General features: G+C 40.0%; 1 protein-coding gene across 8 annotated transcripts in view; it reads right to left on the bottom strand.

The window, feature by feature from the left end:
- Positions 1-10,645: 10,645 nt before the first annotated feature.
- The window catches only part of SAP130 (Sin3A associated protein 130), a 132,672-nt gene continuing 116,216 nt past the window's right edge, over positions 10,646-27,101 (bottom strand). For 6 of the 8 annotated variants that reach the window (XM_077153435.1, XM_077153431.1, XM_077153432.1 and 3 more), the window contains 5 exons: positions 20,917-21,165; positions 20,618-20,743; positions 12,551-12,654; positions 11,819-11,932; positions 10,646-11,574 (listed from right to left, as the gene is read on the bottom strand). In XM_077153435.1, coding sequence (XP_077009550.1) covers positions 11,416-11,574; positions 11,819-11,932; positions 12,551-12,654; positions 20,618-20,743; positions 20,917-21,165 — 752 coding nt within the window. In that variant the 3' untranslated portion in view covers positions 10,646-11,415. The remainder of the gene's footprint in view (positions 11,575-11,818; positions 11,933-12,550; positions 12,655-20,617; positions 20,744-20,916; positions 21,166-27,101) is intronic. The other 2 variants (XM_077153433.1, XM_077153434.1) reach the window with 1 other exon arrangement.

Raw genomic sequence — 27,101 nt, 5'->3', positions numbered from 1 at the left:
CACTCAGCTCCCGATATGGCACCATTTCCCAAGGTGACCAGCCAGCTACATGGTGGCAGGTTGATTACATTGGACCACTCCCTTCATGGAAGGGGCAGCGATTTGTTCTAATTGGAATAGACACATACTCTGGATATGGGTTGCTTTCCTTGCATGCAATGCTTCTGCCAAAACTACTATCTGTGGGCTTACAGAATGCCTTATCCATTGTCATGGTATTCCACATAGCATTACTTCGGATCAAGGAACACACTTCACAGCAAATGAAGTGCGGGACTGGGCACATGCTCATGGAATTCTCTTGTCTTACCATGTTCCCCATCATCCAGAAGCGGCTGGATTGATAGAACGGTGGAATGGCCTTTTGAAAACTCAATTATGGGGCCAACTAGGTGGCAATACGTTGAAAGTCTGGGGTAATGTTCTCCAGGAACCTGTATATGCTCTGAATCAGCGTCCGCTGTATGATGCTGTTTCTCCCATAGCCAGGATCCATGGGTCCAGGAATCAAGGGGTGGTACCACTCACTATTACCCCTAGTGATCCCCTAGGAAAATTTTTGCTTCCTGTTCCTGCTACCCTGAGCTCTGCTGGTCTACAGGTTTTAGTTCCAAAATGGGGTGTGCTTCCTCCAGGAGAAACAATAATGATTCCACTGAACTGGAAGTTAAGACTGCCACCTGGTCACTTTGGGCTACTTATGCCACTGGATCAACAAGCCAAGAAGGGGATTACATTATTGTCTGGGGTAATTGACCCTGACTATCAGAAGGAGGTAGGACTGCAACTACATAATGGAGGTAAAGAAGAGTTTTCTTGGAATATAGGAGATCCCCTAGGGCGTCTTTTAGTACTACCATGCCCTGTGATTAAAATCAATGGAAAACTGCAACAACGCAATCCAGGCTGCAACAACGCAATCCAGGTAAGACTACTAATCGCTTTGAAACTTCAGGAATGAAGGTTTGGGTCACCCCACCAGGCAAAGAGCCACTGCCAGCTTAAGTGCTTGCTGAGGGTAAAGGGAACATGGAATGGGTAGTGGAAGAAGGTAGTGATAAATATGAACTTCGACCATGTGATCAGTTACAGAAATGAGGACTGTAATGCTGTTTTGTTCATGTTATACTATTTAAGTTTTAAGATATCAAGTTTAAGAATGAATGTTGCCCAAGGATTTGCACCCTATTCTGGAGATATTTAATGTGTTTCCAGTATATCCAGGATAATTGGGATGTTGGGTTGGATTTGCCTAACAAATGCAGAGTTATCAAGTCTTTGGTTTTCTGGTGCCTCGTGCTCAAAAAGAGTGTATAGTTTAAAGGCTCACAGAGGTGCTCACGGAACTGGCTAGGGGATTCATTTGCCTTTTGTAGGACTTCAGCAGTTTTTGACATATCTTTTTGGCCCCCTTTGCATGCCTTGAATGAGTGCAATTTGGTAGAGGTTTAAATTATTTTTGCCAGTTTTGGGGTTTGGGTCCCACTGCAGGTCGGCATCTGGGAAGGAGTTTTGAGCATATTGGGATGCATTCATTATCCCTGCAGAGCATTTTCTTCCAACCACTTCAGGACAGCTTGTGAAATTCATCTCCACTCTTCTATGTTGAAGAGGGTAGTGCAGGGCTGGTGGCAATCTTACCATGTTGGCCAATGGGTATGTATAATTGACTGGAATAGGCTGATCATAACCTGAGGCTTCTCAGTGTAGGAGGGAGTGTGGTTTTTCCAGCTTATGAGGTCAGTGGTTGAAAAAGGCTGGTAGGCGAATATTGGCTGACCTCCCTGCGACTGCCACCTGGATTGTAGTAAACTGGCCATAGAGTTTCTTGTAGGGATAGTTACAGAGCTCCTGAGGTCCTGCAGGTTTTGCCAGCTTGGGATTTGAGGTTTCAGGTTTGCGGGATTTCTGGAGGGGGTTAGGAAGACTGGGACCAGGAGAGATGGGAAGCAATAGTGGAGAGCTAGCTGGAGTCCCTGATGAAGTGGAATTTCCAGAAGAGGGCATCGGGGAGCTGATGGTGATTCGGGAACCACAGCTGGTGCTTGAGGTGGGGGTTGGGAAGCCAGAGCTGAGTAAGGTGGGGGTAATGAGCCTTTGTTGTCAGCAGGGAGGACAAGAGGTTTTTCTGGAGCCGGAGATTTAGAAAGGTGGGGGTAAAGAATCTCTGTTGGCCATGGGGAGGGCAGCCCCTCTGTCTCTTTTTTTTTTTCCAAACTTTTTTCATCAATCAAAAAAATCAACAAACAAAACATCCAGACACCACTCCACTCCACATACACAATCAGCAATTCTCAACATCATCACATAGTTGCACGTTCATGATCTCTCAGCACATCTGCATCGATCCAGAAAAAGAAACAAAAAGACAACAGAAAAAGAAACAAAACGACAACAGAGAAAAAAAGACTACACATACCACACCCCTCACCCCTCGCCCTCACCCACCACTAGCATGTCAAACTGAACTTACCTCAACATTTGTTCCCCCCATCATTCATCTCCATTCCATATGTTCCACTCCTCCACCAATACAGCAACCAAAAGGAGCATCAGACACAAGGTTTTCACATCCACAGAGTCTCACCATGAAAGCCACATCATTGTTCAATCATCATCAAGAAACATGGCTACTGGAACACAGCACCACACCTTCAGGCAATTCCCTCCAGCCTCTCCACCACATCCCGAACAACAAGGCGACATCTACTCAATGCGCAAGAATAACCTCCAGGATAACCCTCCTGACCCTGCCCGGAATCTCTCAGCCATTGACACTCTGTCTCACTCCACTCCTCCCCCTCTTGGTTGAGAAGTCTCCCCCAATCCCCTGATGTCAATTCTCAGCTCATTCCAGGGTCCCTCTCAGTCCCTTGAGGCTGAGTCTCAGCTCACTCCAGGATCCTCGTCCCACACCGCCAGGAAGGTCCACACCCCCGGGAGTCATGTCCCACACAGAGAGGGGGAGGGCGGAGAGACTGCCTGCTGTGCCGGCCGGAGAGAGGGGCCACATCCGAGCAACAAAAGAGGCCCTTCTCGGGGTGACTGCCAGTCCCAAACTCTAAGTAGACTTGACCTATCCTCCGTGGGGTCAAGCCCCATGTGAACAAACCCCAAGCCTGGGGGCCCAGCCCACAGCCTTGGCTGTCCACACTGCTTGCGAGAGCACCAGGAACCCAACTTGGGGAAGTTGAACCTCTCCCCAGCCCCACCACTCCCCAAAGGGGGCCCGCAAACGCTCCTCCAGTCACCGATCAAATCATTCTGGGACCCATCGGGGGGATCACTCTGGACAAACCAACAAAATCTCATGTGCTACCTGAGATTCCAAGTACCCACAACATTCAGTCAAACTATCTACATGAGCTACATTAGGAAATGCTCTAGTCAAAATCTAAATTTTGTAACAAATAAACAGTTTTGCTTTAGTCTCACACACAAGGTGACATTTTTAAGTATTATCATCTATTTTCAGCACCCTGCAATAATGACATTCCTTTGTTCTTCCTCATGCAAAAACATTTTTAAAATCTGTACATTGTACACTTCACCACCACCACACACTCCAGGCACCCCCAAACTACACCATCTCGATCTTTAACATCTATCTTTTCCTCCGATCTCATCCATGTCCCCAGCCCTCCTCCCTCCACCACCCCCACATGCAGCTTCACTCAGTGTTCCAACACAATCACATTACAGTTAGGTAGCATTGTGCTGTCCATCCCTGAGATTTCATATCCAGTCCTGCTGCACAGTCTGTATCCCTCCAGCTCCAACCACCCACCATCCTCCCCCATTTCTATCTCCCAATGGTCTCCGCCACCAACGACACACTCCAAGTTTATTCACTAATGTCAGTTCCTATCAGTGAGACCATACAATATTTGCCCTTTTGTTTTTGGCTAGTCTCACTCAGCATAATGTTCTCAAGGTCCATCCATGTTGTTACATACTTCATAACTTTATTCTGTCTCAGAGCTGCATAATATTCCATCATATGTATATACCACAGTTTGTTTACCCACTCGTCTGTTGATGGACATTTTGGCTGTTTTCATCTCTTTGCAATTGTAAATAATGCTGCTATAAACATTGGTGTGCAAATGTCCGTTTGTGTCTTTGCCCTTAAATCCTCTGAGTAGATACCTAGCAATGGTATTGCTGGGTCATATGGCAATTCTATATTCAGGTTTTTGAGGAACCGCCAAACTGCCTTCCACAGTGGTTGCACCATTTGACATTCCCACCAACAGTGAATAAGTATGCCTCTTCTCCACATCCTCTCCAGCACTTGTCATTTTCTGTTTTGTTGATAATGGCCATTCTGGCGGGTGTGAGATGATATCTCATTGTGGTTTTGATTTGCATTTCTCTAATGGCCAGGGACATTGAGCATCTCTTCATGTGCCTTTTGGCCATTTGTATTTCCTCTTCTGAGAGGTGTCTGTTCAAGTCTTTTTCCCATTTTGTAATTGGATTGGCTGTCTTTTTGTTGTTGAGTTGAACAATCTCTTTATAAATTCTGGATACTAGACCTTTATCTGATATGTCGTTTCCAAATATTGTCTCCCATTGTGTAGGCTGTCTTTTTACTTTTATGATGAAGTTCTTCGATGCACAAAAGTGTTTAATTTTGAGGAGCTCCCATTTCTTTCTTTCTTTCTTCAGTGATCTTGCTTTAGGTGTAAGGTCCATAAAACTGCCTCCAATTATAAGATTTATAAGATACTTCCCTACATTATCTTCTAACAGTTTTATGGTCTCAGATTGAATGTATAGGTCTTTGCTCCATTTTGAGTAAATTTTTGTATAGGGTGTGAGATATGGATCTGCTTTCATTCTTTTGCATGTGGATATCCAGTTTTCTGGGCACCATTTATTAAAGAGACTGTTCTGTCCCAGGTGAATTGGCTTGACTGCCATATCAAAGATCAATTGTCCATAGATGTAAGGGTCTATATCTGAGCACTCTATTCGATTCCATTGGTCAGTGTACCTATCTTTATGCCAGTACCATGCTGTTTTGACCACTGTAGCTTCATAATATGCCTTAAAGTCAGGTAGCGTGAGACCGCCTACTTCACTTTTTTTTCTCAGGATTCTTTTAGCTATTCAGGGCACTCTCCCCTTCCAGATAAATTTGGTTATTGCTTTTTCTATTTCTGAAAAGTAAGTTTTTGGGATTTTAGTTGGTATTGCATTGAATCTGTAAATCAATTTAGGTAGAATTGACATCTTAACTATATTTAGTCTTCCAATCCATGAACATGGTATGCCCTTCCATCTATTTAGGTCTTCTGTGATTTCTTTTTAACAATTTCTTATAGTTTTCTTTGTATAGGTCTTTTGTCTGTTTATTAAATTTATAAAATTTATTAAATTTATTCCTAAATATATTATTCTTTTGGTTGCATTTGTAAATGGATTTTTTTCTTGATTTCCCCCTCAGATTGTTCATTACTAGTGTATAGAAACACTACAGATTTTTGAATGTTAATCTTGTAACCTGCCACTTTGCTGTACTCATTTATTAGCTCTGGTAGTTTTGCTGTGGATTTTTCGGGGTTTTCGACATCTAGGATCATAACATCTGTAAACAGTGAGAGTTTTACTTCTTCCTTTCCAATTTTGATGCCTTGTATTTCTTTTTCTTGTCTAATTGCTCTGGCTAGAACTTCCAACAATGTTGAATAACTGTGGTGATAGTGGACATCCTTGTCTTGTTCCTGATCTTAGGGGGAAAGTTTTCAGTTTTTCCCTGTTGAGGATAACATCATCTGTGGGTTTTTTCATATATTCCCCTTATCATTTTGAGGCAGTTTCCTTCTAGTCCTATCTTTTGAAGTATTTTCAACAGGAAAGGATGTTGAATATTGTCAAATGCCTTTTCTGCATCAACAGAGAGGATCATGTGGTTTTTCTGTTTTGATTTGTTGATATGGTATATTACATTAATTGATTTTCTTATGTTGAACCATCCTTGCACACCTGGGATGAATCCTACTTGGTCATGGTGTATAAATCTTTTAATGTGCTGCTGGATTCGATTTGCTAGAATTTTGTCGAGGATTGTTTCATCTATATTCATTGGAGAGATTGGTCTGTAGTTTTCTTTTTTTCTTTTTTTGTAATATCTTTGTCTGGTTTTGGTATGAGAGTGATGTTGGCTTCATAGAATGCGTTAGGTAGCTCTCCTTCCTCTTCAATTTTTTTGAAGAATTTGAGCAGGATTGGTACTAACTCTTTCTGGAATGTTTGGTAGAATTCACATGTGAAGTAATCTGGTCCTGCACTTTTCTTTTGGAGAGTTTCTTAATGGCTGATTCAATTTCTTTACTTGTGATTGGTTTAGGGAGGTCGTCTATTTCTTCTCAAGTCAATGTTGGTTGTTCATGCCTTCCTAGAAAGTTGCCCATTTCATCTAATTGTCGTATTTTAGCTTAAAGTTGTTCACAGTATCCTGTTATTACCTCCTTTATTTCTGTGGGGTCAGTGCCTATGTCTCCTCTTCCATTTCTGATCTTATTTACTTGCATCCTCGTCTTCTTTTTGTCAATCTTGCTAAGGGCCCATCAATCTTATTGGTTTTCTCATAGAACCAGCTTCTGGTTTTGTTGATTTTCTCTATTGTTTTCATGTTCTCAATTTCATTTATTTCTGCTCTAATCTTATTTCTTTCCTTTTGCTTGCTTTGGGGTTAGTTTGCTGTTCTTTCTCTACTTCTTCCAAGTGGACAGCTAATTCCTCATTTTTTGCCCTTTCTTCTCTTTGATATAGGCATTTAGGGCTATAAATTTCCCTTTTAACACCACCTTTGCTGCATCCAATAAATTTTGATATGTTCTGTTTTCATTTTCATTTGCCTAGAGACATTTGCTGATTTCTCTTGTAATTTCTCCCTTGACCCACTGGTTGTTTAAGAGTGTGTTGTTGAGCCTCCACATATTTGTGAAATTTCTGGCACTCTGCCTATTATTGATTTCCAACTTCATTCCTTTATGATCTGAGAAAGTGTGCTGTATGATTTTAATCTTTTTGATTTATTGAGATTTGCTTTGTGACCCAGCATATGGTGTATCCTTGAGAATGATTCAGGAGCACTTGAGCAAGATGTATCCTGCTGTTGTGGGGTGTCATGTTCTATAAATGTCTGTTAAGTCTAGCTCATTTCTTGTATTCAAATTCTCTGTTTCTTTATTGGTACTCTGCCTAGAAGTTCTGTCCATTGATGAGAGTGTGGAATTGAAATCTCCAACTATTATGGTAGATGTGTCTATTTCTCTTTTCAGTGTTTTCCTCATGTATTTTGGAGCTTTCTTTCTGCATAAATATGATTGTTATGTCTTCTTGTTGAATTGTTCCTTTTAATAATAAATAGTGTTCTTCTTTGTCTCTTTAAACTGTTTATACATTTGAAGTCTAATTTGCTGGATATTAGTACAGCTACTCCTGCTCTTTTCTGATTGTTATTTGCATGAAATATCTTTTCCCAACCTTTCACTTTCAATATATGTTTATCCTTGGGTAAGATGTGTTTCCTGTAGACAGCATATAGATGGGTCCTGTTTTTAAATCCATTCTGGCAGTCTATGTCTTTTGATTGGGGAGGTGAATCCATTAACATTTAGCTATCACTGTATGGGTAGTACTTTCTTTTACCATTTTGTCTTTTAGATTTTATATGTCATATGTAATTTTTCTTCTTTTTACTTTTACTGATAGTCTTCCTTTCTACACTCTTCTCCACAACTTTCTTTCCTGTGTTTTCGTATCTGCCTTAGTGCTCCCTTTAGTATTTCTTGCACAGCTGGCCTCTTGGTCACAAATTCTCCCAGTGATTTCTTGCCTGAAAATGTTTTAATTTCTCCCTCATTTTTGCTGGACAATTTTGTTGGATATAGAATTCTTGGATGACTGTTTTTCTCTTTTAGTAATTTAAATATATCATCCCACTATCTTCTTGCCTCCATGGTTTCTCCTGAAAAATGTACGCATAGTCTTATTGGGCTTCCCTGGTATGTGATGGATTGCTTTTCTTTTGCTACTTTCAGGATTCTCTCTTTCTCTTTGACATCTGACATTCTGATTAGTATGTGTCTTGGAGTACGTCTACTTGGATCTATTCTGTTTGGAGTATGCTGCACTTCTTGGATTTGTAATTTTAAGTCATTCTTAAGAGTTGGGAAATTTTCAGTGATAATTTCCTCCATTAGTTTTTCTCCTCCTTTTCCCTTCTCTTCTCCTTCTGGGACACCCACAAAACGTATATTCATGCACTTCATATTGTCATTCAATTCCCTGAGTCCCTGCTCATATTTTTCCATTATCTTCCCTATATTTTCTTTTGCTTGTTGGATTTCCTATGTTCCATCCTCCAGTTCACTAATCCTATCTTCTGCCTCTTGAAATCGAACATTGTAGGTTTCCAGTTTTTTTTTTTTTTATCTCTCCTACTGTGCCTTTCATTCCCATAAGTAATTTTTCAGACTTTTGATTTCTTCTTTTTGTTCATTCCTTGCCTTCTTTATATCCTCCCTCAATTCATTGATTTGACTTTTGATGAAGTTTTCCATGTCTGTTCGAACATTCTGAATTAATTATTTCAACTCCTGTATTTCATTTGAATTGCTGGTTTGTTCCTTTGCTTGGGCCATATCTTCACTTTTCCTAGTGTGATCCGTTATTTTTTGCTGGTGTCTAGGTATTAATTACCTTAATTAGTTTATTCTGGAGATTGTTTTCACTTCTTTTACTTAGGATTTTCTTGCTGGATGATTTTTTTCCCTATCTTTTCTTTGACATTCAGCTCAGCTTCTCGAGCACTAGCTCAGGTTTTGTTTAACAGAGCAGAATTTTTCAGTTTTTTTTTCTTGTTTCTTGCCCTGCCTGCATGGTGCCTTCCCCCTGCCCCCACCCTTAGGAGGGTCTACTTAGGTAATTATAGACCCCAGCCAGATTTTCCCAGACCAAACTGGCCTTCTGTCAGGAGGAAAGAGTCACCTGCATCAGTTTTCCCTCAGGGTGAGACCCAGCAGGTTGAAAGACTTTCATGTGAAGTCTCTCAGCTCTGATTTTCTTATCCTGCCCAGTATGTGGTGCTTGTCTGCTTGCGGGTCCCACCAGCATAAGATAGTGCCTTTAACTTTGGCAGACTCTCCCTGCTCGGGGCGTAACTGAGACAGAGGAGAGGTTGTAGGCTGGCTTTAATGGCTTCAAATTTCCAAGCCCTGGGGTCTGAATTCCTTGAGCATGAATCCACCTGAACTGGGCTCCACTTCTCCCCTGGGGAAGGCACAGGCTCCAGACAAGTTCTCAAACAAGCCTGTTACTCCCAATGTCTGGGGGAAGTTGCAGCCTGAGAAGCCCTGCCACTGTATCCAAAGGCAGTCAAGACATAGAGACAGTCACAAAAGAAGAAAGAGAAAAATCCTTCTTAGAGCAGGATCCCCGTTCCTTAGGTTTGCCGATCAAGAGTGTAAGTTGGTATGTTGCTTTGTGTACCTTCAGATGTTATGGGGCTCCCTCCTTTTCTTCAGGGCCCAGACCCTTTCAAGTATTATGTGCTCTCCAATTCAAAAAACCTCTGTTTCTTCTTTTTGTTTTTCAGTCAGCCCTGCCCCCTTGGTGCTGGGGCAAATATTAGCAACCTCCGCATTGACCCTGAGCTAGGGGCCTACTTTTAGTAGTCAGAATTTGTGAATTAATTCCACACTTGGGCTTCATTGTGCTCAGCCCCTGCTGCTGGTAAAGTCCCTTTTCTCTCCCCTCTGGGAAGCAGCCTGTGGGGAAGTGGTGCCGGCCATTGCTGCTTGGAGCACTCATGGTTTTGGTGGGGTGGGGGGCTCGCAGCCGGTCCATCTGGTCCAGACTGGGGTATGCTGTGTGTCCAGTCACTGAAGTGGCCCCAGCAGTTGTTCTGTACTGTTCCTAGCTATTTAGTAGCTGTTCTGGAGGACTAATTAAATCCCACACCTTGCTAAACCTCCATCTTGGCACTCTCCTAGGAGTATCTTTTAAGTAGGCGCCAACACCAATTATTTGAATAATCCTAGTGACCCAGTCTATATGGCTTCAAGGACGTCTTCAGTGTAGGATTTGCAGGCTGAAGGGGCGAACCCAAGGAGATCAAATGCTTTGTTTCACCCAATCCTGCTCTGAAGTGGGCTTAGGGCAGAACTGGCATGGAGGTTTATCTCAAATCTGTTCAAATCCAGGTAAAGAGAAGAGCTCCAGTTCCAAGATAATCAGTGGACACAGTGTCATGAGGGAGGGTGGCCAGGTCTTATCTCCAGCCTTCCCTATGTCTGTGAGGAAGAAGATGAGTAAGCCCAGGCCAACTTAGCACTCAGGCTGGTTGGGGAGGGAAGAACTACCTTGGGAAGAGAATTTGCCCACCTGGATACTTTATCCCCAGAATTCAGCCTTAATCGTCCTAGAATTTGACCCATTTCTATTTGCACCGAGCCATAATGTATACCTGGGATAACCAGGAGCCAACAGACTTCACCCCCATGACATCTCTAAAATACCAAGTAAATGACACTGATGCTCATCAATGAAAGAGAAATTACATAGGGAAAAGGCTTCAGTGGTGCTCAGTATAGCACTGATGAACTTGACAAAAAGATCCAAACTACTCATGTACAAAAACCTCTGAGTCCTTTATTAATGTTTGGCGATGTGTGGTACATACAATTAACAGCATCACACCAGCTACAGAAGTACAGAGACCCAAGAACATACTTCAGAGTAAGATCTCAGAGCAATCTAGGGTGTTGACTGCTCTGAACCACAAAAACCCAACTCTGACACACGCAGGACAGACAGTATAACAATTTCACTTTGAAACGGTTCTTTTAAAAAAAAAATGACAAGAACCAATAATTCAAATCCTTTCAAAGGTAAGATGCGCCACTCTCGGTGATGTGGCACTGCTCTACAAGGCCAATTCAGGCATTTGAAGGTCAGATTGATTAAGAACTGACTAGGGTGAGAGGAAGAGGTTTTATTTTCAGCGTAGAGAGAACAGATGATCTGAGTGGATACTGTCAGTCCAGGCTCAGTATGGGTCCTGCAGGTACCCACCAGATAAATAGTTTAGAAGACAGGGAGGCTGAAAAATGCATCATCCTTTGTGTCACTGATTCCAACTGGCAGATGCTGACACATCAGGAGTCATTCATGACCACAGAGCAGGATTAAAAGGGATACACCTGAAAGAAGGAGTTCACCGTGTCAGGGCAGTGTTGCTCCCTCTGTGCTAATGGGTGTCACAGGTCCCTCCGTTTTCATGTGTGAATTAAGGAACGCTTCCTTTATTTCAATGTTCCACTTTGAAAAGAACCAAACCCACCCCCCACCCCCACCATTATAATTTGTAAATTATTTTCCCAAAGTCCGATTCTCCTGGGTCTAGACTTTTTCCTTTCGCTTTAATTTTGACACCTTCTTGACAGTCCCATTCTTGTTTAGAAGCTTCAGGACACGGTCTTTATGATCTAAAACTTTAAGCATGGAGTCTCTGGCCTCACTGATTTGATCCATTACAAGTTTACATCTCTGCATATTTCCCTGAAAGAAAGACATGACAAAACCAATCAGCAGTCATGAAGACAATCCGGTTTTTCTTACAATTGGGCTGGTGTCATGCTTTCACTTGGAAAAAATGTTTAATGTTTTTTGGTAATTGAGACTGAAATAAGTAATAGGTTTTTACTAAAGATATTAGTGGATGGGGGAGGGAAATGGAAGAAGAGAAACTTTAGAGTATATGACTCCATAAAGAAGATGATTTGAAGTGAGGGCTCATTCAAACCTGTATTAGCTCATTTATTCGGTGTAGATCGTCATCAGTTGCTGCTTTTTTCTTTGGGATAATTCCTTCCTGCAGGTTGGTAAGTCTTTCATAAACATCATGTTCAAGATTTGTCTGCAACACATAAGAGAGATGACATCATGATCTCAGAAAAACTATACTCAGTGAACCTCAGGAAAATAGTACTTCTAAAATGAACCTGCCTTGAATTAGCTTTGTAAACTAGTATAAGAGCTGTTCAGGTGATCAAGTTCTTTCTCCCAAGAGGTAAATACACATTAAGGGAAACTGAGCAATATTAATTTATATCCTAATTTACGATAGTTAAGTTTCCATCTTCAAGGATAATTTTTAAACACCGCCCTGAATTCACAATCCTTCTGAAAAACAAGTCCATAATTTTCATAGAATTATGCTTTCCTGGCTAAATATAAAACTAACCAAGGCACTACATTTTAGATACTCATAATAACGATGTTCTTCAGATCACTCTTCCTCCAAAGATGGAAAGCTTTAGGAGGTGACTGCATGTATTACGGATCTAGGAACTAGAACTCAGATAGTTTTACATCAAAGCATTAATTATATGGCACACATGAAAATTCTACCATGACCCATGCTGACTGGGAATGCTTCAGAAATTGCTCAAAGGAAAATGTTACAGGAGCTTAGATGTCTCCAGAAATGGATCCTTTTGGCAGCACAACGTACAACTGCTAGAACTCTACCTACCAGCTGTAGTAACTGGGCAGCACACAGGTGAACTTTCCAACCTTGGGCACGACAGGACACTCCCTTCTGATTAGCTATTTCTTGCAACATAGCTTTTTTCTCCTCTGAAATCATATAAAAATAAACAAGTATATTTCAATTTTTATAAAGCTAAAATAAACTAGGGTTCAGCTAGGATTTTATTAAGATTTTTTTTTTAACCAAACATCTTAAATCCTCTGAATTGAAATCATTAGGAATAGCAGTCAACAACATGAACAAAACTTTCCCACCTTTCTTCCACTCCCGTAAAATGCTTTAAAGATAAATTCTATTAATCTCATGAGATAAAAGTTACATCTTTAGTATTTTAATTTTTATTTAACTAGGACCTAAAATGTATTCACATATCAAATGTATAATTAAAATATATTTTAAAAATTAATCTTGAAAACCCTATATCGGGAAATGCCAATGTAAATAAAGCTTTTTTTTAAAACTTTTTCTTTTGAGATACTTGTAGATTTGCATGCAGAATCTACAGAATAATAGAGAGATTCCAGTTATCTCCCTTGTCCATTGCCTGCCAATGGTAACAGGGTGTATAACTAAAGTATAATATCACAACGGTGACACTGATACAATTTTACATGTATATGTGTACATTTTGCAAGTGTTAAAAAACTGTTATTCTGAAATAATTATAGATTGATGGGAAGTTGTGAAGCTAGCAGAGATACATCTGATGGAACTCAGATCCAGCATAAATTCTTACAACTCAATAATTAAAAACAAATAACCCAATTAAAAAATGATCGAAGGATCTGAATAGACACTTTTCCTAAGAAGATACACAAATGTCCAATAAGCACAAGAAAAGATGTTCGACATCAGTCATCAAAGACACATAAATGAAAACCACAATGATACCACTTCACACCCACTAGGATGGCTATAATGAAAAGGACACAGTAACAAATGTTGGGGAGGATGTAGAGAAACTGGACCTCTCATACACTGTTGATGGGAATGTAAACGGGTGCAGCTGTTTTGGAAAAGTCTGGCAGTTCTTAAACAGTTAAACATAGTTACCATAAGATCAGCAATTGTACTCCTATGTAAATACCCAAGAGTAATGAAAACATGTTTATGCAAACATTTGTATATGAATGATCATAGCAACATTATTCATAATAGGCCAGAAAGTGGAAACAACCCAATGTACATCAAATGATGAAGAAACAAACTGTGGTATATCTGTTCAATGGAATATTACTTGGTAAACAACAGAGATGAAGTACTGCTATATGCTACAACATGGAAGAACCTTGCACACATTATGTTAAGTGCAAGAAGCAGACACAAAAGACCATGATTCCATTTATATGAAATGTCCACAATAGGTAAATTCATAAAGAGGGAAAGGAGATTGATTAGTGGTTACTGGGAAAGATGGGAGCAGTAGGATAATGGTTAAAGGCTAAAGGATGCAGGATTTTTACTGGGTAAAGGAATGTTCTACAATCGACTGTGGTGGTGGATGCACATATTTGTGAATATCCTAAAAACCACTGAAATACTTTAAATAGGGGAACTAGACAGGATGTGAATTATAGTTCAATAGTCATTGTTAAAAGATGAGGCATTACTTAGAGGATCCACAGGATAACCCAACAATAATTATATGTATCAGTACAATATCAAAACCAGGAAAGCAACACAGGTACTATGTGTGAGTACAATTCTAAGTCATTTTAGCATGCGTCAATTAGCATAATTACCACTGCAACCAAGATATAGAACTATTCTGTCAGTTGTGCTACCCCTTTATGGTCATACTCACCCCTGCCCTCACACCATCCTTGAGCTCTGGCATCCTCTTATCTCGGTATTTTCTAATTTTAAGAATTCCTAAAAACAGATGTAAGTATGTACCCTTCTGAGCCTGGCTTTCATTCACTCAGTATAATTCTCTTAAGAGCAAGCCACACCGCTGCATGCAGCAACAGTCCCTTCCTGTCTATTATGGGGCACTATTCTCTGGTATAGATGTGCCAGATATCCCTTGCTGAGGGACAACTGGATTGTTTCTTTGGCTCTTTTATAAGAGCCAAAAACTTATGTCCATACAAACTCTTATAAAAGAGCTCATGAACAACAGCACGCAGGTTTTTATATGGACATAAGTTTTTGTTTTTCCAATACAACTGCTGGATTACATGGTAAAGTATATGCTTAGTTTTTAAGTAACTGCCAAACTATTTTCCAGAATGGATATGTCACTTTATAGTCCCATCAGCAATATATGCGATATCCATTTCTTTTTGTATTCATGTCTGTAGTTTTTGTATCCATGCCTGTTAACCTTTTCCAAGTGTATAATTCAGTGTTATTTAGTGTATTCACAACATTGTGCAAACACCAGCTGGCTCTCATTTCAAAATTTTTTCATCATCCTATCAAAACACCCTGTACTCATTTTAAGTAAATGCTCCCCATTCACCTTTCCCCCGTTTCCTGGTAACCTGTAATCCACTTTGTGTACCTACTGAGTTGCCTATTCTGGATATACCATATAAAAGAAACCATATAATATGTGACCTTTTGTGTGAAGATTTTTTTTTCCTTAGCATGTTTTTGAGGTTCATCCAAATTGCAGCATGCATCAGGACCACATTTAGTTTCACGTAAATATTCTATTGTACAAATATACCACAATTTTTTTAACCATTTATCCACTGAAGGACATTCTGATTATTTCTACCTTTTGACCATTATGAATAATGCTGCTATAAACATTCATATACTTCAAGTTTCTGTGTGGGCATGTTTTTCATTTCATTGGGTATATATACTTAGGAACAGAGCTGCTGGGTCATATGGTAATTCCATGTGTAACTATCTAAGGAACTGCCAAATTTTTTCCATGAAGGCTACAAAATTTTACATTCCTGTTAGCACTGTATGAAGACAGTTATCTCTCTACATCCTCACCAACACTTATTTTTATTATTATTTTTAATTAAAGCCATCCTAGTGAGCATGAAGTGGTATCTGAGGTTTTGACTTGCATTTCCTTCATGATCAGTAATGTTGACCTTTTTATGTGTTTGTTGGCCATTTGTATATTTCCTTTGGAGAAATGTCTATTCAGGCTTGACAGTTTTTTTTAATTGGGTTATGTCTTTTAGTTGTTGAGTTTTATATATTCTGGATAACTAAACTCTTATCAGTGAAGATGATTTTGCAAATATTTTCTCCCATTCTGTAGACATATGTATTTTCACATTCTTAATAATGTCTTTTGGTACACGAAGGTTATTTATTATTAATTAAGTACAATTTAGTTTTTTCTTTTGTTGCTGGTGTTTTTGGTGTCAAATCTAAGAATTCATTGCAAATTTGAGGTCACTTTCTTCTATGTTTTCTTTAGAGAATTTTACAGTTTGGCTCTCAGATGCCTATCCTTATGCCAGTACCACATTGTTTAGGTTAATGCACCTTTGTAGTAAGCTTTGAAATCGTGAAATGTGAATTCCCCTAGTTTGATTTTCTGTTTCAATACTGTTTTGGCTTTTGGGGTGCCCTCGCAGTTCCTTAACAGAAATGAAAACGTCAATCTTCAAATTTTTATTCAGATTTGGTAGAGATTTATCAATTTTATTTTCAAAGAATTAGCTTTTTTTTTTTTTCATGGGCAGGCACTGGTAATTGAACCTGGGTCTCCAGCATGGCAGGTGCGAACTCTGCCACTGAGCCACCATCGTGCTGCCCTGAATTAGCTTTCTGTTCACTGATTTTCAATATTGATTTCCTGTTTTCAGTTTCAATGATTTCTGCTATCTTTATTATTTTCTTCCTTGTTGATTTGGATTTCTTTTGCTAGCTTTTTTTTTAACTTAATAAAACCAATCAACAGACAATATGAAAATTCTTTTTTTCATCACATAGTTGTATATTCATCATCACGATAATTTCTTAGAACATTTGCATCAATTCAGAAAAAGAAAAAAAAAAAACAGAAAAAAGATCATACATACCATACCCCTTACCCCTCCCTTTCATTGATCACTAGCATTTCCAACTACATTTATTTTAACATTTGTTCCCCCTATTATTTATTTTTATTCCATATGTTCCACTCGTCTGTTGAAAAGGTAGATAAAAGGAGGATCAGATACAAGGTTTTCCCAATCACACAGTCACACTGTGAAAGCTATATCATTATACAATCATCTTCAAGAAACATGGCTACTGGAACACAGCTCTACATTTTCAGGCAGTTCCCTCCAGCCTCTCCATTACATACTGACTAACAAGGTGATATCTATTTAATGTGCAAGAATAGCCTCCAGGATAACCTCTCCAGGATAACCTCTCCACTCAGCCATTGACACTATTTTGTCTCATCTCTCTCTACCCCCTTTCGTTCAAGAAGGTTTTCTCAATCCCTTGGTGCTGAGTTTCAGCTCATTCTAGGATTTCTGTCCCATGTTGTCAGGAAGGTCCACACCCCTGGGAATTATGTTTCATGGAGAGAGGGGGAGGGCAGTGAGTTTGTTTGTCATGTTGGCTGAGAGAGAGGCCACATCTGAGAAAGAAAAGAGGTTCTTTTGGGGGGTGACTCTTAGGCCTAATTTTAAATAGGCTTAGCCTATCCTTTGTGGGGTTAAGTTTCATATGAACAAACCCTAAGATTGGGGGCTCAGGCTATTGCTTTGGTTGTTCCCACTGCTTGTGAGAATATCAAGAATTCTCCACTTGGGGAAGCTGAATTTTCCCCCTTTCTCACCATTCCCCCAAGGGGACTTTGCAAATACTTTTTTATTCACCTTTCAAACCCTTCTTGGATTTATCGAGGCATCACTCTGGACAAACCTCATGCCGTACTCAAGGTTCCACGTACTCATGATGTTCAATTAAGCTGTCCACATAAGTTTTACTAGGAAATGCACTAGTCAAAATATAATTTTTGTACCAAATTAATATTTTTTGCTTTAATATCTCACATAAGTTAAAGTTTTAAAATATTAATTTCCATCTATTTTCAACACCTTGCATTTTTGACATTCCTCTGTTCTTCTTCATGCAAAACATTTTTAAATGTGTACATTCAGTCACTATGATTATACACTCTAGGCATTCCTAGATTATACCATCTCAGTCTTTATCATCTATCTTTCCTTCTGATTCATTTGTGCCCCTAAGGCTTCCTCCCTCTATCATTCTCACATTCAGCTTCATTCAGTGTTCTAACATTATTGTATTACAGTTAGGTAGTATCGTGCTATCCATTCCTGAATTTTTACAATCAGTCCTGTTGTACAATCTGTATCCCTTAAGTTCCAATTACCCAATATTTACCCTATTTCTATCTCCTGATGACCTCTGTTTCTAACTGAAATTATCCAAGTTCATTCATTAATATTAGCTCATATCAGTGAGACCACACAGTATTTGTCCTTTCGTTTCTGGCTAATCTCACTCAGCATAATGTCCTTAAGGTCCATCCATGTTGTTACATACTTCATAACTTTATTCTGTCTTACAGCTGCATAATATTCCATCATATGTATATACCACAGCTTGTTTAGCCACTTGTCTAGATGTTGATGGACATTTGGGCTGTTCCCATCTCTTGGCAACTGTAAATAATGCTGCTATAAACATTGGTGTGCAAATGTCTGTTTGTCTTTGCCCACATGTCCTCTGAGTAGATACCTAGCAATGGTATTGCTGTGTCATATGGCTAGTTTCTTGAGTCAAGAACTTCAATTACTTATTTGAGGTATTTCCTCTTTTCTAGTGTAAGCATATTTATTCCTGTAAATTTCCCTCTGTACTGCTTTTGCTGCATCCACATATTCTGATACATTTTACTCTTTTTTCATTTTTTTAATTTCCCTTTGAATTCCTCTTGACACCTGTATTATTTAGAAACGTGTTGTTTGGTTTCCATATTTTTGGAGGTTTTTATGTTACCTTTCTGTTATTAACTTGTTGTTTGATTCCATTAAGGTCAGTAAAATTTCTATAAGTTCAATTCTTTTTAATTTATTAAAGTTTGTTTTATGATCCAGGATATAGTCCATTTTATATGTTCTTTGGGTGTGTGTATTGAAAGTGAGTGTATTCTGCTGCTGTTCATTGGATAGTTCTGTCTATGCTGATGAGATCTTGTCGGAATACAATGGTGTTCAGTTTCTCTATAGCCTTGCTGATCTTCTGTCAGTTCGTTCTGTCTACTGCTGAGAGTGGAATGTTAAGAGTCCCATGTATAATTGCATTTACCTACCTGTCCTTTCAGTTCTGGTTTTGCTTCATGTATTTTGAAGCTCTGTTTTTTGTTACTCACACATGGGATGGTTATGTCTTACTTGTTAGTTGATCCTTATATTATTATGTAATGTCCCTCTCTGATAGTTTCTTGGCTCTAACGCTACTTTATCTGATATTATTATAGCTACTTAGGCTTTTTAAAAAATTAATGCTTACATAGTATGCATTTTTCAAGCCTTTTACTATCAATTCATCTATGTATATTTGAAGTGAGTGTCTTGTAAATAGCGTATAGTTGGGTCACGTTTTTATCTATTAGGCCTACATCTACTAAATACACGTTTTGTTTTTTTTTCGCATGGGCAGTCACTGGGAAATCAAACCCAGGTTTCCAGCATGGCAGGGGAGAACTCTGCCTGCTGAGCCACTGTGACCCACCCTAAATACACTTTCAATTGGTGTATTTAGACTGTTTGCATTTTAATTACTGACAATTCAGGGCTTAAGTCTACCATGCCATTACTTGTTTTCTATTAATTTCCTGTGTTTCTAGATCCTCTATTTCACTTTTCTTGCCTTCCCGTGAGTTACCTGTACATTTTTTAAGATTCCATATTGATTTATTTCTGTGAATATGATTTTAGGGCTTAGGCAAGTTAGTTCAACTTAAGTTTAGTAGTCAACAGGCTTGGCCCAAAGGGGATGATTATTGTGTATATATCCTGAAAAGAGACTCAAGGATCACAAACAGTTCCAGTTTTCAAATTATATTTCCTGACAGCTTTTAATTAGGACTGAAGTAAACAATGAAAATCTATTAGCACAGCTTAAAACGATACCAGGCAAATCCCTAAATATTTTTCTGTTGTGAATAGGGAATTCTTAGTGGCATGCATGAAGATTTCCCTAGTGGTCCATATCCTACTTGCAGCAAAAGTGACTTTTGGAAATCATATCCTCTTCCAACCTCAGAGAATACTTATGAGGAAAGGCAGCTGGAAAGTGCACTCACTATGTACTTTCCTTTAGACACCGAACTACTGAGTACCTTTACCCTGTGTATGGACATTACAGTTAGTAACCCATCCAAATCTGACTTATCTTGAGGCTTAAAGGATATCCTCAGAGAAGTTTCCATTTGTAATACACATGAGGGAATTAGAAATGTGACCAATTCTCTGAAAACTCATGGTTCTTGTGCATTTACTATATTTGAGACTAATGACACTTCATAGTCTGTCAGTAAAAATATTTGCAGTGCATTTGCAAAGTACTATGAGCCATTTTAATTAGATGTGGGGTTAAAAATATTTATTGAAGGTTTCCTCATGGATCATTAAAAAAACTTCAAATATATATTCATGTGAAGGTCCTTCTGGAAAGTAAACTTCCTGGGGTTTAAGACACACGAATATTTTAGCATTCTGGGAACTGCTGTGGATTATACTGAACAACAATATAATTTCATTCTTCCACAATTACTCTGGGAGCCACACAGGCAATCCTAACACTACTTGGAAAACTGTTAACACACAATTTTTTTTACTATAACCAAAGTTGCTACCATGTATTCATTAGACGAAGTTACCAAAAAAATACACACACAGCTTTCTGGTGGGGGAGAGGGACAAAGCCTAATTTTCCAAATTTTATAGTTTTCAATGGACAATTTCACCTTAGTTCAACACTAAAGTCATGAGTTTTTATAACAAATGCAGTTTGGAAGTCGGTTTTCTACTGTGACTGCAATATAGCCACGTGTTATACCAATTTCAAGCATTAACACTGGATGTATCTGGGGAAACAAACCTTTAACCCGGACATCACTGTACCGCTGAAAGTGGTGGTAAGCAGCTTTCCAGGGATTCCGATAGTGACGGAGCAAAGTAATAGGAGGCCTTGGACGCACTGGGACATACCTCACACCTTCCTCATCTATTCAAAAGGTGAAGAAAATACAACATTAAATAGCTTGTTATAAATTTTCAAGAATTCCCCAGGTGAAACTCTAGCAAGTGGGCGCTAAGCGTGGCTGATGGAACCTGACCATGCAGGGAGGCAAGGCAGCACTTCTGACAAGGTGTTGCAGTTAGCCCAGTGATTGTTACCAATATACTCTTTGGGAGGAGACTTGCGCTTCTCAGCCTTCACCAGTAGACTCTTGGTGGTGGATTTTTCATCATCAGTGCTGTTGGTCTCCATCATATCACCTTCTTCTGTGGAAATCACATGCTGCTGCTTTCTAGGCTTTTTCCTTGGGGAGGCACCAGGTGGTAGGTCACTTGTAGGCATGGATAGGTTGTTAGCCAGCAGTGCAAGAGATGGAGACACAGTGTTGGTGGCCAGTGGAGGAACTGCTAACAGAGAAAACAGAGCACAAACATTGATCAGAACCAGACACAATGGAGAGCTTCCCTTAACATCAGCAATGAGAACCATTAAGGAGATAGTGAAGACAGCTCACATCCCTTGAGTACTGTGCAGTCCCAGCACTGTGCTAAGCACTGTCATTGTGGCAGAGGCCACCAAGTGCTTGCCCATACCTCATGGACTTATGTTCCTGACTACCAGGACCATCCAGCTAAAGGGCTGTATTTCCTAGCTCTCTTGCAGGTAGGTGTGGCCATATGAGATGGAAAGGGCAGTACTCTGTAGCAATTTATGGAAGTATCCTTAAAAGTTAGGCATGACCTTTCTATGCCCTTACTTCTTTCTGTGGCCTAGAAACTCAGATGTGATAGCTGGAGTTCTAGGAGCTAACTTTAATCAAGAGTACAAGGTCATGTCCTAGGAACCTAGATTCCTAATGATTTTATAGAATTCCCATAACTTTCATATACTGTCTGCCTCAAGGATTGTTCCAAGAGAGACAATAAAACCTTTTGCGTTTAAGGCACTATTTTTCAGGTCTTTATATATATCTCTAGCAGATAATCTATTGACTCGTATAATCTTAAAATAATCTGAATAAACAGACATTTTTACCTTCCAATTCACTGATTAGGAAATGTGGCTCAGGCCACATAAGGAAGAAGAGGCAGAATTGGGATTGGATAGAAACAGTCAGGATTCAGCGGTTGCATTAACCATCAGCCTACACTGCCTCCAGAGAAACAGCATTCTTAGTGATGAAGTGAACACATGCTTAAATTTTCATGGGTCATAAATCTAGGGATTAACAAACATGCTAAAGATTTACTCAACTGTTATTTTCACTCTACCACATACTTGCTTCATTCTTTTTCTCAGCCATACTTTAGGTATTCAATCCCAATAGTTGAACCCTAAACTCTGTCTTGACCCATAATTATACCCCACCTCCTACACCATATTGGTTTGCAGCATCCCACTCTGCAGTCAAAACCCAACTACTATTCCAAGTCACTCCACGTAGTAACCAGTCTCCAGTAATCCTGAGATCCCTGCCAGGAACTGTAATACCTTCATCCTACCAACCTTTTTTGCTCTCCCCCATCCCTCTTATGTCCTCTCTCTATCATCCTGCTTAATTTCTACAACCAATTTTATTCCCTCTATGTCCCTCCTCACCACTATACTCAACAAAATCATGACAAGTTAAATTCACTTCTCTGACTAGTTTACACAAAGACACAAGTGGTGTGGCTGGTCTCTCTATAAAAGGATCACAGGCCCCTGGCCCCTCAGTGCTGTGTTGCAGTCAAACCATATGGTCCCAGGCCATCCACTCTCCAGATGATTAGTTTACATCTTCTCCTCAACACCTCCTTCACCAATCTCACTCTCAGCTGATCACTTTCCTTTTTATTTTACAGGGAAAAAACCAACAACAAAGCAATCAGAAGAAAACTTCACAATTCCCCACTGCTGCATCTATCTACCTCCCTGTGCCGTTACCATACACTATCGTCCGCGCCAGGATTTCAGCAGAGACCACAGACCATCCGCCACCCCCACATATGCTCTCAATCTTGTTGCTCTCACCTACTCAAGACACTGTTCCAGGAATTCTCATTGCCTTTCCCAGCATCATCAATTCTTATTTCTCTACAGGATCATTCTCATTAACATATGCACTGGTTTGAGGTTGCTGTACCACAGAAAAGCCATGTTCTTTTTCCTAGTCCAATATTGTGGGGGCAGACTTATTGGGTGGAATCTTTTTATTAAGTGGTTTCCATGGAGATATGTCTCTACCCATTCAAGGTGGGTCTTAATCTACTTATTGGAGTCCTTTAAGAGGGAACCATTTTGGAAAAAGCTCAGAAAAGACAGAGATGGTTGGAGATGCAGAAAAACAATGCCCCTGGGGAAGATGTTTGAAAACAGAAGCCAAAGGAGCAGCATATGCCAGCCACATGCTTTCCCAGCTGACAGAGGTGTTCTGGAAACTATCAGCCTTTCTTGTGTCAAGGTCTCTTTTTCTGGATACGTTAGTTTGGCATTTTTATGGTCTTAGAACTGTAAACTTGCAACTTAATAAATACCCTTTATAAAAAGCTAATCCATTTCTGGTGTATTGCATTCCAGCAGTATTAGCAAACTAAAACAACACACAAACTGTAATTTGTCCCACCTTTAAAAGAAATTCCCCTTCAGATAATACTGTCCCTCCACTTTCCATCCCTTTATAGCAAACTCCTCAAAAGTGTCCTTTACACTTAATGTAAATTCTGCTCCAAATTTCTTTTGAATTCATTCCCACTTACACTTTTATCCCAATTAGTACACGGAAATGGCTCTTCTCAAGATCTTGATGACTTCCATATACTAAATCCAAAGGTCAGTCCTCAGTCCTCTTGTTACTTCTCTCTCAAGCAACAGGTCACCCAACTGATCACTTCCTCCTCCTGGAAATACACTTTTCCTTATCTCCCAGGACACCACATTCTTCAAAGTTTGAATCCTACTACTCTGGCCACTCCAATTTCCTCTGCTGGATTTCACCTCCTTCCCCAACCTTGTCAAATTGCAGTGTCCTAGGGCTCTTTTCTATCTGTTCTCATTCCTTACACAACAGTATCCAGTCTTACAGCTTTACACACAATTTATACATACAAGAACAATTCAAATTCATATCAGCAGCCTCATTTTCTATTCCAAACACCAGGCTTGCACATCTAACTACCTACCTGATGTCTTCATTTAGATGCCTGACAGACACCTCCAACTTTCCCAATCAAAAACTGAACTCACAGAACTCCTTACCTCCTCTCATCAAACACGGTTCTTCTGGAGCCTTCCCTACTTCACCAATGGCAATGTGCTGGTTTGAAAGGAAGCATGCCCCCTAAGAAAAGCCATGTTTTAATATAAATCACATTTCATAAAGGTAGAATAATCTCTATTCAATACTGTATGTTTGAAACTGTAATGAGATCATCTCCCTGGATGATGTGATTTAGTCAAGAGTGGTTGTTAAACTGGATTAGGGGATGACATGTCTCTACCCATTTGAGTGGGTCTTGATTAGTTTCTGAAGTCCTATAAAAGAGGAAATATTTTGGAGAATGAGAGATTCAGAGAGGGCAGAGAATGCTGCAGCACCACGAAGCAGAGAGTCCACCAGCCAGCGACCTTTGGAGATGAAGAAGGAAAACGCCTCCTGGGGAGCTTCATGAAACCGGAAGCCAAGAGAAGCTAGCAGATGATGCCATGTTCACCCTGTGCCCTTCCAGATGAGAGAGAAGCCCTGACTGTGCTTGCCATGTGCCACTCCACTTGAGAGAGAAACCCTGAACTTCATCAGCCTTCTTGAACCAAGGTATCTTTCCCCAGATGCCTTTGATTGGACATTTCTATAGACTTGTTTTAATTGGGACATTTTCTTGGCCTTAGAACTGTAAACTAGCAACTCATTAAATTCCCCCCTTTAAAAGCCATTCCGTTTCTGGTATATTGCATTCTGGCAGCTAGCAAATGAGAACAGGCAAATTCATCCTTTAAGCTGCTAAGCCAAAACCCTGAAGTTGCCCTTAACACCCTTCTTTCCCACTCAGTACCCGTGCAAATAAATCCTGTCAGCCTTACCTTAAAAATATAACTAGACTCAAACCACTGCAACTACTTCCACAGCACTACACTCATGGACATCTTCACTGCCTCCTGCAATCATCCAGCAGCCTCTGAACAAGTCTTCATCTTCACTCCTCTTGTCATTTCTTTACCTGGCAGCCAGAATGATCTGTGTAATAATCAGCTCACGGCATTCCTTGGGTCAAACCTTTGCACAGCTCCTAATCGGCCCCAGCAAAGCCACTTTTTTTCTCTTATATTTTTTCATTTTATTCTTTTTTCCACGTGAGTATCCTCTTATGGCACCACCATTTGTTGAATTTTTGTTTGTTTCCTTATTTGTTTGGGAAGTGCATGGGCTGGGAATTGAATCCAGATCTCCCACATGGCAGGTGAGAATTCTACCACTGAACTACCCTCGCACCCCCCTAGCAAAGCCACTTTTTACAGAAACACCACCCTATCCACTCTGTACACCCCCCTCCATGACTAGCTCTACCGACCTTTGTTTCTGTGTTCTTCTCCGCACCCCCCAGGCAAGTTCCCATCACTCACTCTCAGGTCTCGAGGCTGGAACACTCTGCATCCAGATAACCTCACAGCCACCACCTCCTTTCTCATCTCTACTCAAAGATCACGTTCTTCGTGAGGCCTTCCTTTTAAAGCCCATTAAAAAACTGTAGTTCCAGCCCTAACTTTTCCTTATCTTATTTTCCTGCTTTATATTTTTCCATAGCACTTATCTCTAAAATATATGTATTTTATGTATTTCTCTTTGTACTTACTGATCATCTCCCTTGCTATAACGTAGACACCAAGGATGGACAAGTGTTTGTTTTGTACGATACACTGTTGTTCCCAGTGCCTAGAACAATAGCTGGTGCAGAGAAGATGCCTGATAAAGACATAATAAACCTGACAGTCCAAGGCAGGAGTACTGTCATCTCCCTAGCACAGAGAGGGAAGGAGAATTACACAAAACCAGAAAGCAGATGAACAGCAATACTAAGAGCATTTCACTTTTTCTCCTGGGTTATCCATGCTTATCTTTCAGTGAACTGCTTAGGCTATATATCCTCACAGGCAGCTAATTCCATGGCATAATAAATTAAAAAAAAAAGTATACCTCTTATCTGGGGACGCTCTTCTGCCTCCCTATCTCTGTAAACCTGATCACACCTGAAACTCTAATCAGTCCAAACCACAAGCTCTCTTCTTATAGCTCCAGTTGCCTGTACCATCTTTTTTTCTATTTCCCCTTTTTAGCATCTATGTTGCTTCCTTGCTGACCAATTAATTTTTGTGCCATCTTATCACTTTATAAAGATCTTTGTACTCTAAAACTGATGGTAAACACCTTGAGTACAGAAAATTTGTCTATGTCTGTGTATTAGTTAGGGTTCTCTAGAGAAACAGAATCAACAGGGAACACTTGCAAATATAAAATTTATGAAAGTGTCTCACGTGACCGTAGGAACGCAGAGTCCAAATTCCACAGGGCAGGCTTCGAAGCCGATGACTCCAATGGATGGCCTGGATGAACTCCACAGGAGAGGCTCACCAGCCAAAGCAGGAATGCAACCTGTCTCCTCTGAGTCCTCCTTAAAAGGCTTCCCATGATTGCAATTAGCATCACTAATTGCAGAAGACACTCCCCTTTGGCTGATTACAAATGGAATCAGCTGTGGATGTAGCTGACGTGATCATGACCTAATCCTACGAAATGTCCTTATTGCAACAGACAGGCCAGCGCTTGCCCAATCAGATGAACAGGTACCACAACTTGGCCAAGTTGACACCTGTCCCTAACCATGACAGTCCACCCCTTGTCAACTTGGCACCTAAATATATATATCACCTTAGACCATACTTAATTTCCAAATGAAAACAAATAAGCACACATTTTTTCTTTTACCTGACAATACTCAACTGTCCTGCATATAACTGGAAACACATTAAATCTCTCCAGAATAGGGTGCAAATCCTTGGGCAACATTCATTCTTAAACTTGATATCTTACAACTTAAATAGTATAACACAAACAAAACAGCATTACAGTCCTCGTTTCTGTAACTGATCACGTGGTCGAAGTTCATATTTATCACTACCTTCTTCCACTACCCATTCCATGTTCCCTTTCCCCTCAGCAAGCACTTCAGCTGGCCGTGGTTCTTTGCCTGGTGGGGTGACCCAAACCTTCATTCCTGAAGTCTCAGAGCCATTAGTGGTCCTGCCTGGATTGTTTTGTTGCAGTTTTCCATTGATTTTAATCACAGGGCATGGTAGTACTAATAGACGC

This window comes from Tamandua tetradactyla, chromosome 3 (assembly GCF_023851605.1).
Source record: "Tamandua tetradactyla isolate mTamTet1 chromosome 3, mTamTet1.pri, whole genome shotgun sequence".
NCBI classification, from domain to species: Eukaryota; Metazoa; Chordata; class Mammalia; order Pilosa; family Myrmecophagidae; genus Tamandua; species Tamandua tetradactyla.
The sequence above is the reverse complement of the archived record's forward strand: the minus strand, read 5'-3'. Positions and strand labels throughout refer to the sequence as shown.